This window comes from Bolinopsis microptera, chromosome 10 (assembly GCF_026151205.1).
Source record: "Bolinopsis microptera isolate Bmic1 chromosome 10, MBARI_Bmic_1.0, whole genome shotgun sequence".
NCBI lineage: Eukaryota > Metazoa > Ctenophora > Tentaculata > Lobata > Bolinopsidae > Bolinopsis > Bolinopsis microptera.
In genome coordinates, this window is record NC_087081.1 from 17,306,939 (window position 1) to 17,330,773 (window position 23,835).

At 39.9% G+C, this 23,835-nt stretch overlaps 3 protein-coding genes across 4 annotated transcripts in view; all 3 read right to left on the reverse strand.

Moving 5' to 3' along the window:
* Positions 1–23,835, reverse strand: part of LOC134822399 (cyclin-dependent kinase-like 4) — a 152,159-nt gene that overhangs the window by 96,366 nt on the left and 31,958 nt on the right. The gene's annotated exons all lie outside the window — the stretch shown is intronic.
* LOC134822105 (uncharacterized) overlaps positions 1–23,835 on the reverse strand; it is a 37,594-nt gene that overhangs the window by 13,145 nt on the left and 614 nt on the right. The window lies entirely within an intron of this gene.
* The window catches only part of LOC134822104 (uncharacterized), a 40,464-nt gene that overhangs the window by 9,031 nt on the left and 7,598 nt on the right, over positions 1–23,835 (reverse strand). Inside the window, exons 4-9 of the mRNA XM_063832999.1 lie at positions 13,219–13,388; positions 4,009–4,116; positions 3,464–3,530; positions 3,135–3,242; positions 1,814–1,940; positions 1,558–1,666 (exon numbers count right to left, since the gene is read on the reverse strand). Of these exons, the coding sequence (XP_063689069.1) occupies positions 1,558–1,666; positions 1,814–1,940; positions 3,135–3,242; positions 3,464–3,530; positions 4,009–4,116; positions 13,219–13,388 (689 nt within the window). The remainder of the gene's footprint in view (positions 1–1,557; positions 1,667–1,813; positions 1,941–3,134; positions 3,243–3,463; positions 3,531–4,008; positions 4,117–13,218; positions 13,389–23,835) is intronic.

The following is a 23,835-nucleotide window of genomic DNA, read 5'->3' on the forward strand; positions in this document are numbered from 1 at the left end:
GTTAACTGATAAAAAGCATTACATTATAACTGACAACGATGGCAAGAAAATAAACGTTACTTTCCCACCGATTCACGTAACATTTGGTACACGAACAAACGGCGCAGCTAAAACCTTTATCGACACTACTGATGATTTTGAAGGAATAGAAAGATTTCAGCTCATACTCCAGCAAGGGGAACATAAAGGAATTCTCACGGGTAACGATCAACTTTACACTTGGCAAGAAGCTAAGAAAGCGTATGACGAAAAGGGACTTCTGCTTCCGTACATTACTGCCGAGCTTAAGTCGAACGACTTCGGAAGGTTTGTTTGTTTGGGGACCGGTTTTTGGTACCCGGCCAATGTTTACAAAATAATATGATACATAACAATATAATTTTATCTAATATACGTGAATATGAAAATTGAAAATTATGATTCAACCTTTTTACGTCTACCTATTTACGTCTATTCATTAAAAACAAAAACTTTAAAAATATAAAATAAATAATTTGATTTTTTTAAGGTCGTTGGAGTTCGATGTGGGGAATAAACTGAGCTTCGGTGGATATTACAACGGAGAACTAGTGGACGATACCAGCAAATATACACTCAGGATAAGGGGGGTTGTGAAGGATAAGAACCACGAGATAATCATTATTGACACAGATGTGATAGGTGAGATTGACAGGACTAAGAAAATGAGTTTCATCAGCGCCGGAGGAGCGTCTGTATTCTTAGTAATTATCATTGGCTTCATTGTCTCTCATTTCATACGAAAAAGAAGAGAGAAAAGACGTGTTATAGAAACTATAGCCAAGTTCAATGATATGCTTGCTAATGATGACCGTCGAATCAGCCCACCAGCATCGCAAGCCTTCACATCGCTGCAGGTTCCAGAATCCAAGAGCGCCATGACAACTAACACGGCTAGCACTGAATGGTGGACACAGGATGAAACAGAGTGCCAGTGTGCAGGAACGTGTCACTGTGCAGATCAATACAGTGATCAATACAGTGTTCAGTATGATCAATACAGTGATCAGTATGAGTATGATCAGTACGGGGATTGTGAGGTAGAGCAGTACGACAGTCAGGGGGATGCTGCCTTTGGAGCCCAATATTCTGCAGTTGAGGCAGCATCGAGACTGCTTAGCGAAAATGATAAAAATATTGTGAAAAGGAGAGGGGGATACCCGTGATTTTTTCATTAATAAAGTTGCATTTGTGATAAAATTTATTATTAAGTTATCAAAGTGTACTACAGTAAAACCCCGATATACCTCAAACCCCGATTTACCGTGGCCGTTTCCAATATAATTTAAACAAAATAAAACCCCGATTTACCGCGGATGTTTCCTTTCCCCCAAACTCCGCGGTAAATCGGGGTTTTACGTATTATTAAATTATTAAAGTGTACTAATATTAAGTTATTAAATTGTACTAATATTAAGTTATTAAAGTGAACTAATATTAAATTATTAAAGTGTACTAATATTAAGTTATTAAACTCAAAACTGTACTAATATTAAGTTATTAAATTGTACTAATATTAAGTTATTGAAGTGTACTAACGTTACACCAGGAATATCTGTGGAAGGAGTGTAGTATAACAGAGTAACTAAATCGTATTTCTCTGCCTCCTCCCCTCCATAAACCCACACAGCTATGTAAGCCGTTTGACCTGTAACGGATTTTTGTCATCAATTGGAAGTTTCAGGGTTTCATTCGAATCAGGAAAAAGCGGACATATGTGTTTTTTTGCGTTTGAAGATTTTGCATCAGAATTTCGGAGGAAGAGTTAGAAAGAAATGATGAAAGATAAACTAACCGGGGTTGAGTTGACCGTCAGGGAGATTAACTACAGCAGCTCGAGGAGCATGATGCGAGGGATCTATCACGTGACAAAACTGTCCGCCTCGTGGGTGAACCACAGGTTGAAACGGCGACAGTCGCACCTTAGTCAGTATTTGTTAGGGTCCAAAGAAGACCCGATAAAACTTGAATCGAAGTTTCAAGAGGGTGAGCAAATTTAGTCAGATAACGAGACAAACAGACAGATAACGAGACAAACAGACAGATAACGAGACAAACAGACAGATAACGAGACAAACAGACAGATAACGAGACAAACAGACAGATAACGAGACAAACAGACAGATAACGAGACAAACAGACAGATAACGAGACAAACAGACAGATAACGAGACAAACAGACAGATAACGAGACAAACAGACAGATAACGAGACAAACAGACAGATAACGAGACAAACAGACAGATAACGAGACAAACAGACAGATAACGAGACAAACAGACAGATAACGAGACAAACAGACAGATAACGAGACAAACAGACAGATAACGAGACAAACAGACAGATAACGAGACAAACAGACAGATAACGAGACAAACAGACAGATAACGAGACAAACAGACAGATAACGAGACAAACAGACAGATAACGAGACAAACAGACAGATAACGAGACAAACAGACAGATAACGAGACAAACAGACAGATAACGAGACAAACAGACAGATAACGATAAAAACAGACAGATAACGAGACAAACAGACAGATAACGAGACAAACAGACAGATAACGAGACAAACAGACAGATAACGAGACAAACAGACAGATAACGAGACAAACAGACAGATAACGAGACAAACAGACAGATAACGAGACAAACAGACAGATAACGAGACAAACAGACAGATAACGAGACAAACAGACAGATAACGAGACAAACAGACAGATAACGAGACAAACAGACAGATAACGAGACAAACAGACAGATAACGAGACAAACAGACAGATAACGAGACAAACATACAGATAACGAGACAAACAGACAGATAACGAGACAAACAGACAGATAACGAGACAAACAGACAGATAACGAGACAAACAGACAGATAACGAGACAAACAGACAGATAACGAGACAAACAGACAGATAACGAGACAAACAGACAGATAACGAGACAAACAGACAGATAACGAGACAAACAGACAGATAACGAGACAAACAGACAGATAACGAGACAAACAGACAGATAACGAGACAAACAGACAGATAACGAGACAAACAGACAGATAACGAGACAAACAGACAGATAACGAGACAAACAGACAACAGATAGCTAACCTCGCCGAGAGAGCAGGGACGAGAAGTAGCCAGACAGAGTTTAGTGAGAGGAGTAGCCCCGGTGTTGGTGGCCTCTATTACTGCACACTTCACCTCACCACAAAACAGCTGAATTCAGTTGTAGTTACATTTCCTTCTTATTTAACAAATTCAAGTCAGGTTTCGTGAAATCGAGTTTGAATTGTATTAGTAATGTAAGCAATGTGTATTGAGTATATGCTAAAATACAGTGATATGAAGATTGAATAAGTATGGTTACCTAACGTGATGTATTAGTAATGTAAGCAGTGTGTTAATGTGTATTGAGTATTTGCTAAAATCAGACTCACGTGAGTTGGAAGGGAGGAAGTTTCCAGCTCAAGTCTTGGGAGTGGAGACGTCACTAGCATATTGAGTCTGCAACAATTGGTATTGGAGGATTCAACTACATGGTGGTCCAGAAGTCCCCCCCCCTCCCGCCCCTCCTGCCCACACACGCAACCCTTTAAATTTGTGTGCAATTTTGACACATGCACAAGAGAAACGCCATCTTAGGACACAAGGAGAGTGAGGACTCCTCGGACTACATTAAATTAATTCCTTCTGTAACATCCTTAATAAATGTAATAGATTTATAGAGTTTTAATTAGTTTAAAACATGAGTTATGTAAGGATTGCGTGTGTGTAGTTGCTTCTGGACCACCCTGAGCTGGGTGCATTAGATATTATGTTCATTCTAGGTCCTATTTTGGCGCCTAAAAATAATCGAACGTTCGTGTTATTTATTTTACAGAAAATGAGTTCTATTCTTGAATCCTGTACTATATATATTATATATATATATTAGTGATATGCACAGCAAGTTAAAGAGTCGAGTGGCTAAATAGTAAATAACCTGTTGTCAATACCGTACACCTGACCAACACGCTGATCCTTAGTTTGGTTTAACCGGGGTCCTCTCGGACACAGGTTTATCTTCCCTGGAATCATGTTCTCCATCACACTGAAAATATTAATAAAGTTATTATAAATTAATAAAGTTATTTATTATTATATATTGCACTGTCCTGTTCTCTGTGAGACCCACCTTGTCAGGATACCACATATAACTGGGAAATACCTCAGAGTTAACAGGCCACCCGGCACCCCATCAGCTTAATTGGGTGCCCAATCAACCTGAAAACTTCACCCAGGTCATAGTAGTGTTACAAGTGCTTAGTGCACCCAAAAACATCGCCCAAATCTTTGTAGATCAGATTTTCAGATTACGTTGACTTGAGAGCCTGCCTTGGCTCAGATCTCATGTCTTCTGATGATTTTCCGTTTATCAAATTGAAATCATTAATTGGACATTGAAAAAAAATTCAGTCAAAACAGTGAAATTGGGGTCGCGGAAAGATGAAATCTGAAAATGTCCTACCAGTAGGACATTTTCATAATTTTCTTTTTGCATATGAAGCTTTCAGTTCTACGGTGGTAACTTGTGTCACTCACACTGACCTCACTGGTTGGTCACTGGTAAAAATTTCGGTCAAGGAAAGGGCGGAAAAGTTTCTATTAAAAAATATTCCAAAATGTTTCATTCTATTGTGATGATTTTCCGTTTATAGAAGCTTTATTTTGCAATCTAACTTTCAGTAACTCAATCTTTTGCAGTCCACAGTGAAGTCATTTGATCATTGCAGAAAAATTGAGTTAAAACAGTGAAATTTAGGTCACGGAAAGCTGAAATCTGAAAATCTCCTACCGGTAGGACATTTAAAACATTTTCCTTTTATCAAAGTTTTCTACGGATGTTAAGCTTCCAGTACAACAATAAAGAATTATTGTTGTTCTGATCAAGTACAAGGCACCCTGTCCAGGAAAATTTCAAATTGGGTAAAGTTTCCCGGTATCCCCTCAGTCGCATTTTGAAAGCAGATATTTCTGTGAAAAGATAGACGATATATGATATCTACCATCTCAGATCCTCCCTCTTCACTATGTGCCGGAGGTTTTTTGTTGTTGTTGTATATCAATATGGTAGCTTTTTTCCGTCGGCCGTCGTCGTCGTACATACGTACATACGAGCCCGCGCGCACAGATGTCACACACGTTTCTCACTCCGCAAAGTTATTTTGCGCGATATTCCGAATTAAATTATTGTTGGTGCGCTGAGCTGATCAAATAAATAGTTAATTTCACCATGTACGTATCCCACAAGGCACTTATTTATGAAATTTGAAGGTATAATTAAGTGGACTGTATTTCGAGTTAGTATTCCTATTATGCACAGGTCCGTGCCAGGTTGTATAAACAATAAACATAGGGTTGCATAGAAATATACACGATTTCCAGAATCAATATTATATTAACTGGGCGGCGCTCGGCCTGTCACTCCGCCATATCTGCATGCTTATAACTTTATAAACAGTAAAGCCTGAGGTGCCCAGGTTAAATGGAATATGATGAAATATGCCATTACGGATCGGGAAATTGAGCGGCCATCCACAAAAGAAAAGCGGCTGCATTTCTTGTTAAGTCTGCCCGCTGACTACGTTGAACAACTTAAAATCATTTTTATCATTTTTTGGTCAAAATTTCGGTCAATATCAAAAAATCTAAAAAGAAGTATTCCTCATGATACCAAACTCTACATAGCTGAAATAAAGCTGTACTTGCGAATTAGCGAACAAGATGACGATGTTAAGTTTCATCACAACTCAGTTTTAGCTGTTTTTAAAGCCTTAAAACAGCAATGACCAGCGATGCCATGCACATTTGACCAAAAGTCGACGAATGAATGCAGGGCATGGGGTTAGAACGTGCGTGAGAGTGCGTGTGAGCGCGTGAGAGTGTGTGAGAGTGCGTGAGAGTGTGTGAGAGTGCGTGAGAGTGCGTGAGAGTGCGTGTGAGCGCGTGAGAGTGTGTGAGATGGCATGAGAGTGCATGAGAGTGCGTGAGAGTGCGTGAGAGTGCGTGAGAGTGCGTGATAGTGCGTGAGAGTGTGTGAGAGTGCGTGAGAGTGCGTGAAAGTACGTGAGAGTGCGTGAGAGTACGTGAGAGCGCGTGAAAGTGTGTGAGAGTGCGTGAAAGTACGTGAGAGTACGTGAGAGCGCGTGAAAGTGTGTGAGAGTGCGTGAGAGTGCGTGACTCCAACAAGAGAGTGCGTGAAAGTGCGTGACTCCAACAAAAAAGTGCGTGAGAGTGCGTTAGAGTACGTGAGAGTGCGTGAGAGTACGTGAGAGTGCGTGATAGTGCGTGAGAGTGCGTGAGATTGCGTGAGAGTGCGTGAGAGTGCGTGACTCCAACAAGAGTCACGTGATCAACTAGCGCACAACCCATCACATTCTACAAGGAGATTGTATAGAACTCAGTGAACTGCTATCCAATGTAAAATAAAACTTCACTTTGGAAGCGAGGCAAGATAAAGCACCACTTTTAATAAACAAGGATGAAAATCAATTTACACTATTAGTATTACTATTACAGGTAACTGTATTACAGGTAAATGGAAAGGTCAGAAAACAACAATTTACAAAAAAACCCACAATATAAATTATTTTTCTTATACCATTAATAATTTATCATGTCTACAAACTCGGTTCAAATAATGATTACTGAGCCAGTAAATAGGTTTTCATTAAAAATAATGAGCCAGTAAGGTTTCACTAAAAATAGTGAGCCAGTAAGTAGGTTTCACTACAAATAATAAGCCAGTTAGTAGGTTTCACTAAAAATAGTGAGCCAGTAAGTAGGTTTCACTACAAATAGTGAGCCAGTAAGTAGGTTTCACTACAAATAGTGAGCCAGTAAGTAAGTTTCACTGTGATTAAGGGGATTATAGGTATTAGGTAGGAAGACTGATCCACTGGGCGAGAAGACTGATCCACTGGGCGAGAAGACTGATCCACTGGGCGAGAAGACTGATCCACTGGGAGAGAAAACTGATCCACTGGGCGAGAAGACTGATCCACTGGGCGAGGAGACTGATCCACTGGGCGAGAAGACTGATCCACTGGGCGAGAAGACTGATCCACTGAGCGAGGAGACTGATCCACTGGGAGAGAAGACTGATCCACTGGGCGAGAAGACTGATCCACTGGGAGAGAAGACTGATCCACTGGGCGAGGAGACTGATCCACTGGGCGAGAAGACTGATCCACTGGGCGAGGAGACTGATCCACTGAGCGAGAAGACTGATCCACTGGGAGAGGAGACTGATCCACTGGGAGAGAAGACTGATCTACTGGGAGAGAAGACTGATCCACTGGGCGAGGAGACTGGTCCACTGGGAGAGAAGACTGATCCACTGGGAGAGAAGACTGATCCACTGAGCGAGAAGACTGATCCACTGGGCGAGGAGACTGGTCCACTGGGAGAGAAGACTGATCCACTGGGCGAGAAGACTGATCCACTGGGCGAGAAGACTGATCCACTGGGAGAGAAGACTGATCCACTGGGAGAGAAGACTGATCCACTGGGAGAGAAGACTGATCCACTGGGAGAGAAGACTGATCCACTGAGCGAGAAGACTGATCCACTGGGAGAGAAGACTGATCCACTGGGAGAGAAGACTGATCCACTGAGCGAGAAGACTGATCCACTGGGAGAGAAGACTGATCCACTGGGAGAGAAGACTGTCTCACTAAGTGAGGAGTTGGGGGAGTCCTCTGACAGTGTCATGTCGGATGAAACAGGCGGATAAATGCGGGAGGAACATGTAGTAATAGTAGGAACAGTGGAACTGGAGAATATGAGGGGTTTGACAAAGAGTAGTGGTTTTACGAACATGGGACTTTCAATGCTGTCTTTACGGGGTGCCTCCTTCAACATAGTCCTCTGTGTATTAGGAATACTGGGAATACTAGCAATACTGGGAGCTATAAGTAGTAGACTAGGGGGATTGGGAGAAAGTGTTTCCTCGTGTAACTGCTGATGCTCTATTAACAGTGAGTTTTGGAGTGTTTTGAAGGAACATAGAGAACACCTGTAAGTGATGAGACCGCTGTAAGTAGTACCACTAGTAGACACTGCTAGACCAGCAGGGTCGTAACCCTGGTAACCCTGGTAACCCTGGTAACCCTGGTAACCCTGGTAACCCAGCCCGTGGAGCTGCTGATGCTCTTCTAGCTGAGAATTGTGGCGTGTTTTGAAGGAACATAGAGAGCACCTGTAGGTTCTCTGCCCCCCATTATTATGGTTCCGCTGGTGAGAAGCTAAGGTAGATTTTCTAGCAGTAGAAAAGGAACAATGGGAACACTTGTAGGGTTTCTTTCCAGTATGAACTCGTTGATGAACATTCAAGTTATGTTTACGACCTGTAGTGTAGGCGCAATCACGGCATTTGTGTGTTACCTTTAGGATGGGAACAGTAGAACTACAGTGTTCATTATTGATGTGACTTAGTGGAGAACCAAGATAATGTTGCTGAACATGTTCTGTGAAGTTATCCTCGTTAGAAAACATAGTTCGGCATGAAGGGCATACACTACTACTACTACTACATACAAAACCTTCTGATTTAGCAACAACCCTATCTTCCTTTTTTACTTCCGTTTTTATTATTTCTGGAAATACAATGCCTGGATCCATCATTCAGCTTTCTGGGAAATCTTTGTTTACTAATTACTAATTACTAATTATTAAATCGGCTATTAAGAAGTAAATGTTTAATAAGAATATACAATTAAGAATGAATAAGTGTCAAAAAGAGAGCATCACGGCTCTCGACAGACAAAGTGAAACAAGGCGAATGAATGGAGAAAAACTAACTGAAATAATCGACCTTTCAGCACTCATGAGATCTATGAATGAACATATCCTCAGCACATATACTGAGAGTAAGAGTGGAGAAAGTAGAAATGTGCTTCCTACAACCAGTAAGGTACCATTAGTTAGTAGTATATATTTGTTGCAGTAGTCAGGAATACTCAGGATCTAATAAGGGTCTAATAGTAATCACACATAAACACATACGCGGCATTCCTGTAACATCCCTAAACTTGTATCACTATTGTACCAGTACTAGTGGAACCCGTGCCAGTATTATACCAGTACAGGAACAACTAAAAGCACTGGATATTACATCTAATATTACAAGCAGGTAATGGTATCTCATTACAGCTGGTACAAGCAGGTAATGGTATCTCATTACAGCTGGTACAAGCAGATAATGGTATATCATAACAGCTGGTACAAGCAGGTAATTATAGTATATCATTACAGCTGGTACAAGCAGGTAATGGTATTTCATTACAGCTGGTACAAGCAGGTAATGGTATATCATTACAGCTGGTACAAGCAGGTAATGGTATATCATTACAGCTGGTACAAGCAGGTAATGGTATATCATTACAGCTGGTACAAGCAGGTAATGGTATATCATTACAGCTGGTACAAGCAGGTAATGGTATCTCATTACAGCTGGTACAAGCAGGTAATGGTATCTCATTACAGCTGGTACAAGCAGGTAATGGTATCTCATTACAGCTGGTACAAGCAGGTAATGGTATCTCATTACAGCTGGTACAAGCAGGTAATGGTATCTCATTACAGCTGGTACAAGCAGGTAATGGTATCTCATTACAGCTGGTACAAGCAGGTAATGGTATCTCATTACAGCTGGTACAAGCAGGTAATGGTATCTCATTACAGCTGGTACAAGCAGAGCAGGTAATGGTATCTCATTACAGCTGGTACAAGCAGGTAATGGTATCTCATTACAGCTGGTACAAGCAGGTAATGGTATCTCATTACAGCTGGTACAAGCAGGTAATGGTATCTCATTACAGCTGGTACAAGCAGAGCAGGTAATGGTATCTCATTACAGCTGGTACAAGCAGGTAATGGTATCTCATTACAGCTGGTACAAGCAGGTAATGGTATCTCATTACATCTGGTACAAGCAAGTAATGGTATCTCATTACAGCTGGTACAAGCAGGTAATGGAATCTCATTACAGCTGGTACAAGCAGGTAATGGTATCTCATTACAGCTGGTACAAGCAGGTAATGGTATATCATTACAGCTGTTACAAGCAGGTAATAGTATCTCATTACAGCTGGTACAAGCAGGTAATGGTATATCATTACAGCTGTTACAAGCAGGTAATGGTATCTCATTACAGCTGGTACAAGCAGGTAATGGTATATCATTACAGCTGTTACAAGCAGGTAATGGTATCTCATTACAGCTGGTACCTGCAGGTAATGGTATATCATTACAGCTGGTACAAGCAGGTAATGGTATCCATTACAGCTGGTACAAGCAGGTAATGGTATCTCATTACATCTGGTACAAGCAAGTAATGGTATCTCATTACAGCTGGTACAAGCAGGTAATGGTATCTCATTACAGCTGGTACAAGCAGGTAATGGTATCTCATTACATCTGGTACAAGCAAGTAATGGTATCTCATTACAGCTGGTACAAGCAGAGCAGGTAATGGTATATTATTACAGCTGGTACAAGCAGGTAATGGTATCTCATTAATACAGCTGGTACAAGCAGGTAATGGTATCTCATTACAGCTGGTACAAGCAGGGAATGGCATCTCATTGATACAGCTGGTACAAGCAGGTAATGGTATCTCATTACAGCTGGTACAAGCAGGTAATGGTATCTCATTACAACTGGTACAAGCAGGTGATGGTATATCATTACAGCTGGTACAAGCAGGTAATGGTATCTCATTACAACTGGTACAAGCAGGTAATGGTATCTCATAACATCTGGTACAGTGGTACAAGCAGGTAATGGTATCTCATCACAGCTGGTACAGCTGGTACAAGCAGGTAATGGTATATCATAACAGCTGGTACAAACAGGTAACGGTATCATGCGTAATGTGTATATTATACATAAGATGGTAACACTATTACTCTGTTTCCTGTCCACTACTGCAAACAATTAATTGTAACGCTGCTGTTCTCTGTTCCACACTTCATTTTTTAGCTTTGTGTTCAAAGTTAACATTGTGATAACGTTTCTGAAGTGCCTACTTCTGTGCCACCCTGTACTTAAAATATAATTTTTAGTAGGGTCATATTAGTAGACCCCCCCCCCGTATTATTAGCTTCTTTACTGCTGACACCTTCCCTCTTACAGGGATTGTTTGTTTTGCTGATTTTTTCCATTTCTTGTGGTCTGAATGTTATAGTATTGTACTATCTTTATACTTTTATAGTACACTGATTGGCACAAGTTCATTAAGTATCGTTATATAAACAACACACAGTCAGTGACTGTTTTAGTGGTCACCACTTAACAAGTCACCAATTAAACACACCTAATTAACATTGCGTGTTAAAAGAATACACTACTATACCAATTAAACACACCTAATTAACATTGCGTGTTAAAAGAATACACTACTATACCAATTAAACACACCTAATTAACATTGCGTGTTAAAAGAATACACTACTATACCAATTAAACACACCTAATTAACATTGCGTGTTAAAAGAATACACTACTATACCAATTAAACACACCTAATTAACATTGCGTGTTAAAAGAATACACTACTATACCAATTAAACACACCTAATTAACATTGCGTGTTAAAAGAATACACTACTATACCAATTAAACACACCTAATTAACATTGCGTGTTAAAAGAATACACTACTATACCAATTAAACACACCTAATTAACATTGCGTGTTAAAAGAATACACTACTATACCAATTAAACACACCTAATTAACATTGCGTGTTAAAAGAATACACTACTATACCAATTAAACACACCTAATTAACATTGCGTGTTAAAAGAATACACTACTATACCAATTAAACACACCTAATTAACATTGCGTGTTAAAAGAATACACTACTATACCAATTAAACACACCTAATTAACATTGCGTGTTAAAAGAATACACTACTATACCAATTAAACACACCTAATTAACATTGCGTGTTAAAAGAATACACTACTATACCAATTAAACACACCTAATTAACATTGCGTGTTAAAAGAATACACTACTATACCAATTAAACACACCTAATTAACATTGCGTGTTAAAAGAATACACTACTATACCAATTAAACACACCTAATTAACATTGCGTGTTAAAAGAATACACTACTATACCAATTAAACACACCTAATTAACATTGCGTGTTAAAAGAATACACTACTATACCAATTAAACACACCTAATTAACATTGCGTGTTAAAAGAATACACTACTATACCAATTAAACACACCTAATTAACATTGCGTGTTAAAAGAATACACTACTATACCAATTAAACACACCTAATTAACATTGCGTGTTAAAAGAATACACTACTATACCAATTAAACACACCTAATTAACATTGCATGTTAAAAGAATACACTACTATACCAATTAAACACACCTAATTAACATTGCGTGTTAAAAGAATACACTACTATACCAATTAAACACACCTAATTAACATTGCGTGTTAAAAGAATACACTACTATACCAAGTTATCTCTACTTTTTATTAACATATAATAATTAGTTTCTGTAATATGTCAATTTCAATAATCTTATAAAATATAAGCATCACTTTGGACAGTTTTTGTCAATTTTTGTCAATTTTCCTTAGTTTCATTTTTTTAATTTGCCCTAGGTATGTACTGAGTATGTACTAGGTATGTACTATGTACATAAAATTACCTAGTACATACATACAAATAAAGTTTGAATCCGTCAATTGAACTAGTTTTAATGTTAAATCACAGAGATCATTACTTTGAAGAGTAATTATAATAATAATAATTTGGTCGACCGCAGTCGGGGAGCCGATTTCCCTGTCTAATTGCATTTCGGCCACGGTCCTTTCGGTACAGATTTCCCTGCAGTATAGTCGGGACGCAACCCCAGGCGTATACACTCGTGTTATATTCGCAGCTCTAATGAAAGCCACTACCATTTACACCATGGTTTGGTGAGTGACGGCTGCCCTTCAGTTTTTGAGATTTTAGCCCAACTGGGATTCGAACTCGCAACCTCCAGGCCAGTAGACAGGCGGATTAACCGACTGAGCCACTGAGCCACTTGAGCCACTGAGCCACTGAGAGTAATTATAATTTTTATACAACAGGAAAGAGAGTGCCCTTATCTCGTTACTCGCCTCTCTTTGGTGCCATCAGGAGCTTGCTTGTCCAGTGCTTTAGTAGATACCAGATGATAAACAAGGCTAGCTATACTCAAGTTCCCTTCAACTAGCGGGGTAACAGACAGGGATATTATAACCTCCTCCTCAGGACCTAGTACCAACCGAGCTAGCTCAGACGTTTCAACCTGAGGGACAAAGACCTTCAGTTTATTAAATATTGCACACTTCTTGTTTATCAGGTAATTTATTTGACATGATATCTAAAACTACAGTACGTGTACCTCACAGACCACACTACAGTACGTGTACCTCACAGACCCCACTACAGTACGTGTACCTCACAGACCACACTACAGTACGTGTACCTCACAGACCACACTACAGTACGTGTACCTCACAGACCCCACTACAGTACGTGAACCTCACAGACCACACTACAGTACGTGTACCTCACAGACCACACTACAGTACGTGTACCTCACAGACCACACTACAGTACGTGAACCTCACAGACCACACTACAGTACGTGTACCTCACAGACCACACTACAGTACGTGTACCTCACAGACCACACTACAGTACGTGGACCTCACAGACCACACTACAGTACGTGTACCTCACAGACCACACTACAGTACGTGTACCTCACAGACCACACTACAGTACGTGTACCTCACAGACCACACTACAGTGCGTGTACCTCACAGACCACACTACAGTACGTGTACCTCACAGACCACACTACAGTACGTGTACCTCACAGACCACACTACAGTACGTGTACCTCACAGACCACACTACAGTACGTGTACCTCACAGACCACACTACAGTACGTGTACCTCACAGACCACACTACAGTACGTGTACCTCACAGACCCCACTACAGTACGTGCACCTCACAGACCACACTACAGTACGTGTACCTCACAGACCACACTACAGTACGTGTACCTCACAGACCACACTACAGTACGTGTACCTCACAGACCACACTACAGTACGTGTACCTCACAGACCACACTACAGTACGTGTACCTCACAGACCACACTACAGTACGTGTACCTCACAGACCACACTACAGTACGTGTACCTCACAGACCACACTACAGTACGTGCACCTCACAGACCACACTACAGTACGTGTACCTCACAGACCACACTACAGTACGTGTACCTCACAGACCACACTACAGTAAGTGTACCTCACAGACCACACTACAGTACGTGCACCTCACAGACCAGGGGTGTAGGAATGATTTTCTTCATGGGGGGGGGGGCCAAATTCAAAATATTTTTTGGCGCTTCGCGCCACACCCTAAATTTTTTGGCCCTTCGCGCCAAATCCTGAATTTCGAGGGTAAGGGCAAAAGAAAATTGCAGCATGTGCGGTATCGCGATTTTTCACGTTTGCCGCGACAAATCGCGATTTTTCAGATTCTGGCCTCACGACAAATCGCGATTTTTTTCAGTTCTCCGCTTCAAATTGCGCATTTTCCTTTAAATCTACGGACCAAATTCTCGTTTTCTATAATTAGTATATGAAACCAATCAGTATCGCATCCACAACCTTCCGAATGTAGGCACGGACTTCAAAAAACCGAAAACAGAAAAATATATTTTCGGCTCAGAATGATCAAGGTAGCATGAAACATGAACTAAAGTAATTTCCAGAAAAACTTTGAAAAATTTTGACTTAGAAAATTGTCGGTCCGAGTCATTCTCGATACGTACCTCTGAAAGCAGAGCTCCCGCTTCCGAGCTCGTATTGCGAAGGGGAGGCCTGCCTTCCGAGATCGCATTACAAAGGCCAAAGGGGAACCCTCGAGTCCAAAATCATATATCGAACTTCGAAAACAGAAAAATATATTTTCGGCTCAGAATGATCAAGGTAGCATGAAACATGAACTAAAGTAATTTCCAGAAAAACTTTGAAAAATTTTGACTTAGAAAATTGTCGGTCCGAGTCATTCTCGATACGTACCTCTGAAAGCAGAGCACCCGCTTCCGAGCTCGTATTGCGAAGGGGAGGCCTGCCTTCCGAGATCGCATTACAAAGGCCAAAGGGGAACCCTCGAGTCCAAAATCATATATCGAACTTCGAAAACAGAAAAATATATTTTCGGCTCAGAATGATCAAGGTAGCATGAAACATGAACTAAAGTAATTTCCAGAAAAACTTTGAAAAATTTTGACTTAGAAAATTGTCGGTCCGAGTCATTCTCGATACGTACCTCTGAAAGCAGAGCACCCGCTTCCGAGCTCGTATTGCGAAGGGGAGGCCTGCCTTCCGAGATCGCATTACAAAGGCCAAAGGGGAACCCTCGAGTCCAAAATCATATATCGAACTTCGAAAACCGAAAAAAATATTTTTGGCTCATAATGATCAGGGTAGCATGAAACATGAACAAAAGTAGTTTCCAGAAAAACTTTGAAAAATTTTGACTTAGAAAATTTTCGGTCCGAGTCATTCTCGATACGTACCTCTGAAAGCAGAGCTCCCGCTTCCAAGCTCGTATTGCGAAGGGGAGGCCTGCCTTCCGAGATCGCATCAGAAAGGGGAACCCTCGAGTCCAAAATCATACATCGAACTTCGAAAACCAAACAAAATATTTTTGGCTCATAATGATCAGGGTAGCATGAAACATGAACAAAAGTAGTTTCAGAAAAACTTTGAAAATTTTTGACTAAATAAATTTTCGGGGAAAAAATTTTTTTTCCCAAAAATTTTTAGAAACCTAAATTAAAAAGTTGGCCCTTTTTGGCCCCTTGCCCAGATTTCATGGGGGGGCGATGGCCCCCCTGCCCCCCCGCTTCCTACACCCCTGTCACAGACCACACTACAGTACGTGTACCTCACAGACCACACTACAGTACGTGCAACTCACAGACCACACTACAGTACGTGCACCTCACAGACCACACTACAGTACGTGCACCTCACAGACCCCACTACAGTACGTGTACCTCACAGACCACACTACAGTACGTGTACCTCACAGACCACACTACAGTACGTGCACCTCACAGACCACACTACAGTACGTGCACCTCACAGACCACACTACAGTACGTGCACCTCACAGACCACACTACAGTACGTGTACCTCACAGACCACACTACAGTACGTGTACCTCACAGACCACACTACAGTACGTGTACCTCACAGACCACACTACAGTACGTGTACCTCACAGACCACACTACAGTACGTGCACCTCACAGACCACACTACAGTACGTGCACCTCACAGACCACACTACAGTACGTGCACCTCACAGACCCCACTACAGTACGTGTACCTCACAGACCACACTACAGTACGTGTACCTCACAGACCACACTACAGTACGTGTACCTCACAGACCACACTACAGTACGTGCACCTCACAGACCACACTACAGTACGTGCACCTCACAGACCACACTACAGTACGTGTACCTCACAGACCACACTACAGTACGTGTACCTCACAGACCACACTACAGTACGTGTACCTCACAGACCACACTACAGTACGTGTACCTCACAGACCACACTACAGTACGTGTACCTCACAGACCACACTACAGTACGTGTACCTCACAGACCACACTACAGTACGTGCACCTCACAGACCCCACTACAGTACGTGTACCTCACAGACCCCACTACAGTACGTGTACCTCACAGACCACACTACAGTACGTGCACCTCACAGACCACACTACAGTACGTGCACCTCACAGACCACACTACAGTACGTGTACCTCACAGACCACACTACAGTACGTGTACCTCACAGACCACACTACAGTACGTGTACCTCACAGACCACACTACAGTACGTGCACCTCACAGACCACACTACAGTACGTGCACCTCACAGACCACACTACAGTACGTGTACCTCACAGACCACACTACAGTACGTGTACCTCACAGACCACACTACAGTACGTGTACCTCACAGACCACACTACAGTACGTGTACCTCACAGACCACACTACAGTACGTGTACCTCACAGACCACACTACAGTACGTGTACCTCACAGACCACACTACAGTACGTGCACCTCACAGACCACACTACAGTACGTGTACCTCACAGACCACACTACAGTACGTGTACCTCACAGACCACACTACAGTAAGTGTACCTCACAGACCACACTACAGTACGTGCACCTCACAGACCAGGGGTGTAGGAATGATTTTCTTCATGGGGGGGCCAAATTCAAAATATTTTTTGGCGCTTCGCGCCACACCCTAAATTTTTTGGCCCTTCGCGCCAAATCCTGAATTTCGAGGGTAAGGGCAAAAGAAAATTGCAGCATGTGCGGTATCGCGATTTTTCACGTTTGCCGCGACAAATCGCGATTTTTCAGATTCTGGCCTCACGACAAATCGCGATTTTTTTCAGTTCTCCGCTTCAAATTGCGCATTTTCCTTTAAATCTACGGACCAAATTCTCGTTTTCTATAATTAGTATATGAAACCAATCAGTATCGCATCCACAACCTTCCGAATGTAGGCACGGACTTCAAAAAACCGAAAACAGAAAAATATATTTTCGGCTCAGAATGATCAAGGTAGCATGAAACATGAACTAAAGTAATTTCCAGAAAAACTTTGAAAAATTTTGACTTAGAAAATTGTCGGTCCGAGTCATTCTCGATACGTACCTCTGAAAGCAGAGCTCCCGCTTCCGAGCTCGTATTGCGAAGGGGAGGCCTGCCTTCCGAGATCGCATTACAAAGGCCAAAGGGGAACCCTCGAGTCCAAAATCATATATCGAACTTCGAAAACAGAAAAATATATTTTCGGCTCAGAATGATCAAGGTAGCATGAAACATGAACTAAAGTAATTTCCAGAAAAACTTTGAAAAATTTTGACTTAGAAAATTGTCGGTCCGAGTCATTCTCGATACGTACCTCTGAAAGCAGAGCACCCGCTTCCGAGCTCGTATTGCGAAGGGGAGGCCTGCCTTCCGAGATCGCATTACAAAGGCCAAAGGGGAACCCTCGAGTCCAAAATCATATATCGAACTTCGAAAACCGAAAAAAATATTTTTGGCTCATAATGATCAGGGTAGCATGAAACATGAACAAAAGTAGTTTCCAGAAAAACTTTGAAAAATTTTGACTTAGAAAATTTTCGGTCCGAGTCATTCTCGATACGTACCTCTGAAAGCAGAGCTCCCGCTTCCAAGCTCGTATTGCGAAGGGGAGGCCTGCCTTCCGAGATCGCATCAGAAAGGGGAACCCTCGAGTCCAAAATCATACATCGAACTTCGAAAACCAAACAAAATATTTTTGGCTCATAATGATCAGGGTAGCATGAAACATGAACAAAAGTAGTTTCAGAAAAACTTTGAAAATTTTTGACTAAATAAATTTTCGGGGAAAAAATTTTTTTTCCCAAAAATTTTTAGAAACCTAAATTAAAAAGTTGGCCCTTTTTGGCCCCTTGCCCAGATTTCATGGGGGGGCGATGGCCCCCCTGCCCCCCCGCTTCCTACACCCCTGTCACAGACCACACTACAGTACGTGTACCTCACAGACCACACTACAGTACGTGCAACTCACAGACCACACTACAGTACGTGCACCTCACAGACCACACTACAGTACGTGCACCTCACAGACCCCACTACAGTACGTGTACCTCACAGACCACACTACAGTACGTGTACCTCACAGACCACACTACAGTACGTGCACCTCACAGACCACACTACAGTACGTGCACCTCACAGACCACACTACAGTACGTGCACCTCACAGACCACACTACAGTACGTGTACCTCACAGACCACACTACAGTACGTGTACCTCACAGACCACACTACAGTACGTGTACCTCACAGACCACACTACAGTACGTGTACCTCACAGACCACACTACAGTACGTGCACCTCACAGACCACACTACAGTACGTGCACCTCACAGACCACACTACAGTACGTGCACCTCACAGACCCACTACAGTACGTGTACCTCACAGACCACACTACAGTACGTGTACCTCACAGACCACACTACAGTACGTGTACCTCACAGACCACACTACAGTACGTGCACCTCACAGACCACACTACAGTACGTGCACCTCACAGACCACACTACAGTACGTGTACCTCACAGACCACACTACAGTACGTGTACCTCACAGACCACACTACAGTACGTGTACCTCACAGACCACACTACAGTACGTGTACCTCACAGACCACACTACAGTACGTGTACCTCACAGACCACACTACAGTACGTGTACCTCACAGACCACACTACAGTACGTGTACCTCACAGACCACACTACAGTACGTGCACCTCACAGACCCCACTACAGTACGTGTACCTCACAGACCCCACTACAGTACGTGTACCTCACAGACCACACTACAGTACGTGCACCTCACAGACCACACTACAGTACGTGCACCTCACAGACCACACTACAGTACGTGTACCTCACAGACCACACTACAGTACGTGTACCTCACAGACCACACTACAGTACGTGTACCTCACAGACCACACTACAGTACGTGCACCTCACAGACCACACTACAGTACGTGCACCTCACAGACCACACTACAGTACGTGTACCTCACAGACCACACTACAGTACGTGTACCTCACAGACCACACTACAGTACGTGTACCTCACAGACCACACTACAGTACGTGTACCTCACAGACCAAATAGTTACATTATCTTTATGATCAGGAAATAGTACAGATTAGCATGATTAATAAATTGAATTAGATCAATAAATTTAATTAGTAATACTCTTCTAATAGTATACTCTTCTAGCAGTATACTCTTCTAGTAGTATACTCTTCTAATAGTATACTCTTCTTGTAGTATACTCTTCTAATAGTATACTCTTCAAGTAGTATACTCTTCTAATAGTATACTCTTCTAATAGTATACTCTTCTAATAGTATACTCTTCTAGTAGTATACTCTTCTAATAGTATACTCTTCTAATAGTATACTCTTCTTGTAGTATACTCTTCTAATAGTATACTCTTCTTGTAGTATACTCTTCTAATAGTATACTCTTCTTGTAGTATACTCTTCTAATAGTATACTCTTCTAATAGTATACTCTTCTAATAGTATACTCTTCTAATAGTATACTCTTCTAATAGTATACTCTTCTAGTAGTATACTCTTCTAATAGTATACTCTTCTAATAGTATACTCTTCTAATAGTATACTCTTCTAATAGTATACTCTTCTAATAGTATACTCTTCTAGTAGTATACTCTTCTAATAGTATACTCTTCTAATAGTATACTCTTCTTGTAGTATACTCTTCTAATAGTATACTCTTCTTGTAGTATACTCTTCTAATAGTATACTCTTCTAATAGTATACTCTTCTAATAGTATACTCTTCTAATAGTATACTCTTCTAATAGTATACTTTTCTAATAGTATACTCTTCTAATAGTATACTCTTCTAATAGTATACTCTTCTAATAGTATACTCTTCTAATAGTATACTCTTCTAATAGTATACTCTTCTAGTAGTATACTCTTCTAATAGTATACTCTTCTAATAGTATACTCTTCTAGTAGTATACTCTTCTAATAGTATACTCTTCTAATAGTATACTCTTCTAGTAGTATACTCTTCTAATAGTATACTCTTCTAATAGTATACTCTTCTAGTAGTATACTCTTCTAATAGTATACTCTTCTAATAGTATACTCTTCTTGTAGTATACTCTTCTAATAGTATACTCTTCTAGTAGTATACTCTTCTAATAGTATACTCTTCTAGTAGTATACTCTTCTAATAGTATACTCTTCTAATAGTATACTCTTCTAGTAGTATACTCTTCTAATAGTATACTCTTCTAATAGTATACTCTTCTAATAGTATACTCTTCTAATAGTATACTCTTCTAATAGTATACTCTTCTAATAGTATACTCTTCTAATAGTATACTCTTCTAATAGTATACTCTTCTAATAGTATACTCTTCTAATAGTATACTCTTCTAATAGTATACTCTTCTAATAGTATACTCTTCTAATAGTATACTCTTCTAATAGTATACTCTTCTAATAGTATACTCTTCTAATAGTATACTCTTCTAATAGTATACTCTTCTAATAGTATACTCTTCTAATAGTATACTCTTCTAATAGTATACTCTTCTAGTAGTATACTCTTCTAATAGTATACTCTTCTAATAGTATACTCTTCTAGTAGTATACTCTTCTAATAGTATACTCTTCTAATAGTATACTCTTCTAATAGTATACTCTTCTAATAGTATACTCTTCTAATAGTATACTCTTCTAATAGTATACTCTTCTAGTAGTATACTCTTCTAATAGTATACTCTTCTAATAGTATACTCTTCTAATAGTATACTCTTTTAATAGTATACTCTTCTAATAGTATACTCTTCTAATAGTATACTCTTCTAGTAGTATACTCTTCTAATAGTATACTCTTCTAATAGTATACTCTTCTAGTAGTATACTCTTCTAATAGTATACTCTTCTAATAGTATACTCTTCTAATAGTATACTCTTCTAATAGTATACTCTTCTAATAGTATACTCTTCTAGTAGTATACTCTTCTAATAGTATACTCTTCTAATAGTATACTCTTCTTGTAGTATACTCTTCTAATAGTATACTCTTCTAACTATACTGTACGGCGTACATGGGTTGGTGTTCATGTAGTGAGTTGAAACTAGCCTATCAGTTGTTTCTAGTAAGGTAAAATTGTGAACACTGTGCACATCCTACCATTTTCTATAAAAATAGAATTTCCAGATAAGTGAAAATATTCCTTCAATTAATAGAAAGAAAATTAAGTTTAAAAATCGCACTAAAATTAATTTAAGATGAAATGTAAAACAATCCCATATCCACAATATCATCTCTATCGTTATATAATCCTTTTTTTCGTTATATAATCCTTTTTTTTTCCTAAGGCCGCATTTATCATAATTAAAGATTTTGCCGTGCTATATAAATATAGCCCATTTGATAAAGTATACATTTGCCTTTTATTTCTACATAATGACAATGTGACTACGTCTGTGTTTACCTTAGTGTTTACCTGCAGCAATAGACAAACCATGTTTTGTGGTCTCAATTAGACTCCATTAGTAGTAGTATAGTGTTAGACTTCATTTATTGATTTATTCAAGCTTGATAGTTAGGATAGATCTTCAATATTAGTAGTAATTCATATCGATGTTTAAAAATCGCATTTTTTAAACTTCCAGTCCAGTTAGATTTCCCTTTCTCACTTAGTGAGTAATGCTAGTATAGTAGTATAGTAAAAGTATAGTATTTGTCAGTAACGTTTCTTTCTTATGATAAGGAAGTGTACTGGACATGTATAAACTTCAGAGTTCCGCGGACTTGTATCTAGGTAAGTTTCTGTTTGTATTTTAATTGTTTCATAATGTTATTTAAAAGAATGTGTAGCTTGTAAACATGTAATAGATATATTTGTATTTCTAAAAGAGACAGTAATACATGTTTCTTTTCCAATAAAACCTATGATTGTCATGCCTGCTTTAGTCAAGATGACCTAAAAGAGGCTGTTAAATTTATTATTTATAACACTTATGTCGTCTTCGGTGGGATTGTATTCATACAAACCAAGGGTATTCCTATGGGTGGAAATTCAAGTTCCCCTATAGCTGATCTCACTGTTGGCAAAAATTTAATTATATGAAACGTTTACTTCAGGAAAAGAAAATGGGATTAGCAAAGATATTATCCAATAATAAACGATATGTTGACGATTTATCTATTATTAACTACCTTTACTTTCATAAATTGATTAAAGATATTTATCCTAATTCATTGGAGATGGAGCGAGCTGGTTCCAATAATAAAATCATTAACTACCTTGATTTAAATATTAATATTTCCACAGAAGGACTAGAAATATCAGTGTATAACAAAACTGATGATTTTAATTTTCATGTTGTATCCCTTACATTTCCTCACAGTAACATCCCAACCGAGGTTGGCTACAACGTTTTTTCAAGTCAAGTTCTTAGATATGGTAATGTTTGCACTAGATTGGATATCTTTACCTCCCATCTTCACAAAATATTCAAAATTCTAATTGATAGAGGATATAGCCGTGATAGACTGATTAAAGGCATTAAACGTTGTCTGAGGAAATATGATAACGTTTTCAGGAAGTTCGGTATTCTAGATGACCGTAACATTATTAAAGAACTCCCCTGATATCTTTTGATTTATTGAAACACGGGTACTAACTCTGCTAAACTGAACAAATTCTGAAACTTAGGTGAATAAGTGTACAACGTGCTAAACCGAAGTTCAGACTGACCAGTGAAAATGGGCGAGCGTACCAAGTGTCATTTTAATTAGAAGTTTTAGTCAGTGATTTATTATTGAAGCTTGTAATTACAATATCTAATGCTCCTATAAATACTTTAATTAATTGTTTGTCCCGTTATTCTTTTTCCTTCCTCTTTTCCTTGTCATCCCCTTTAGTTTTAAGATTCTTGCTATAAATGGCTACAGCTAACACTATTAATGCTAAGTACCAAACAACAAGTGGGAGGTGGATCGTTGGTACCATTAAATCGATTTAACACCGCAATTCCAGTCGCAAG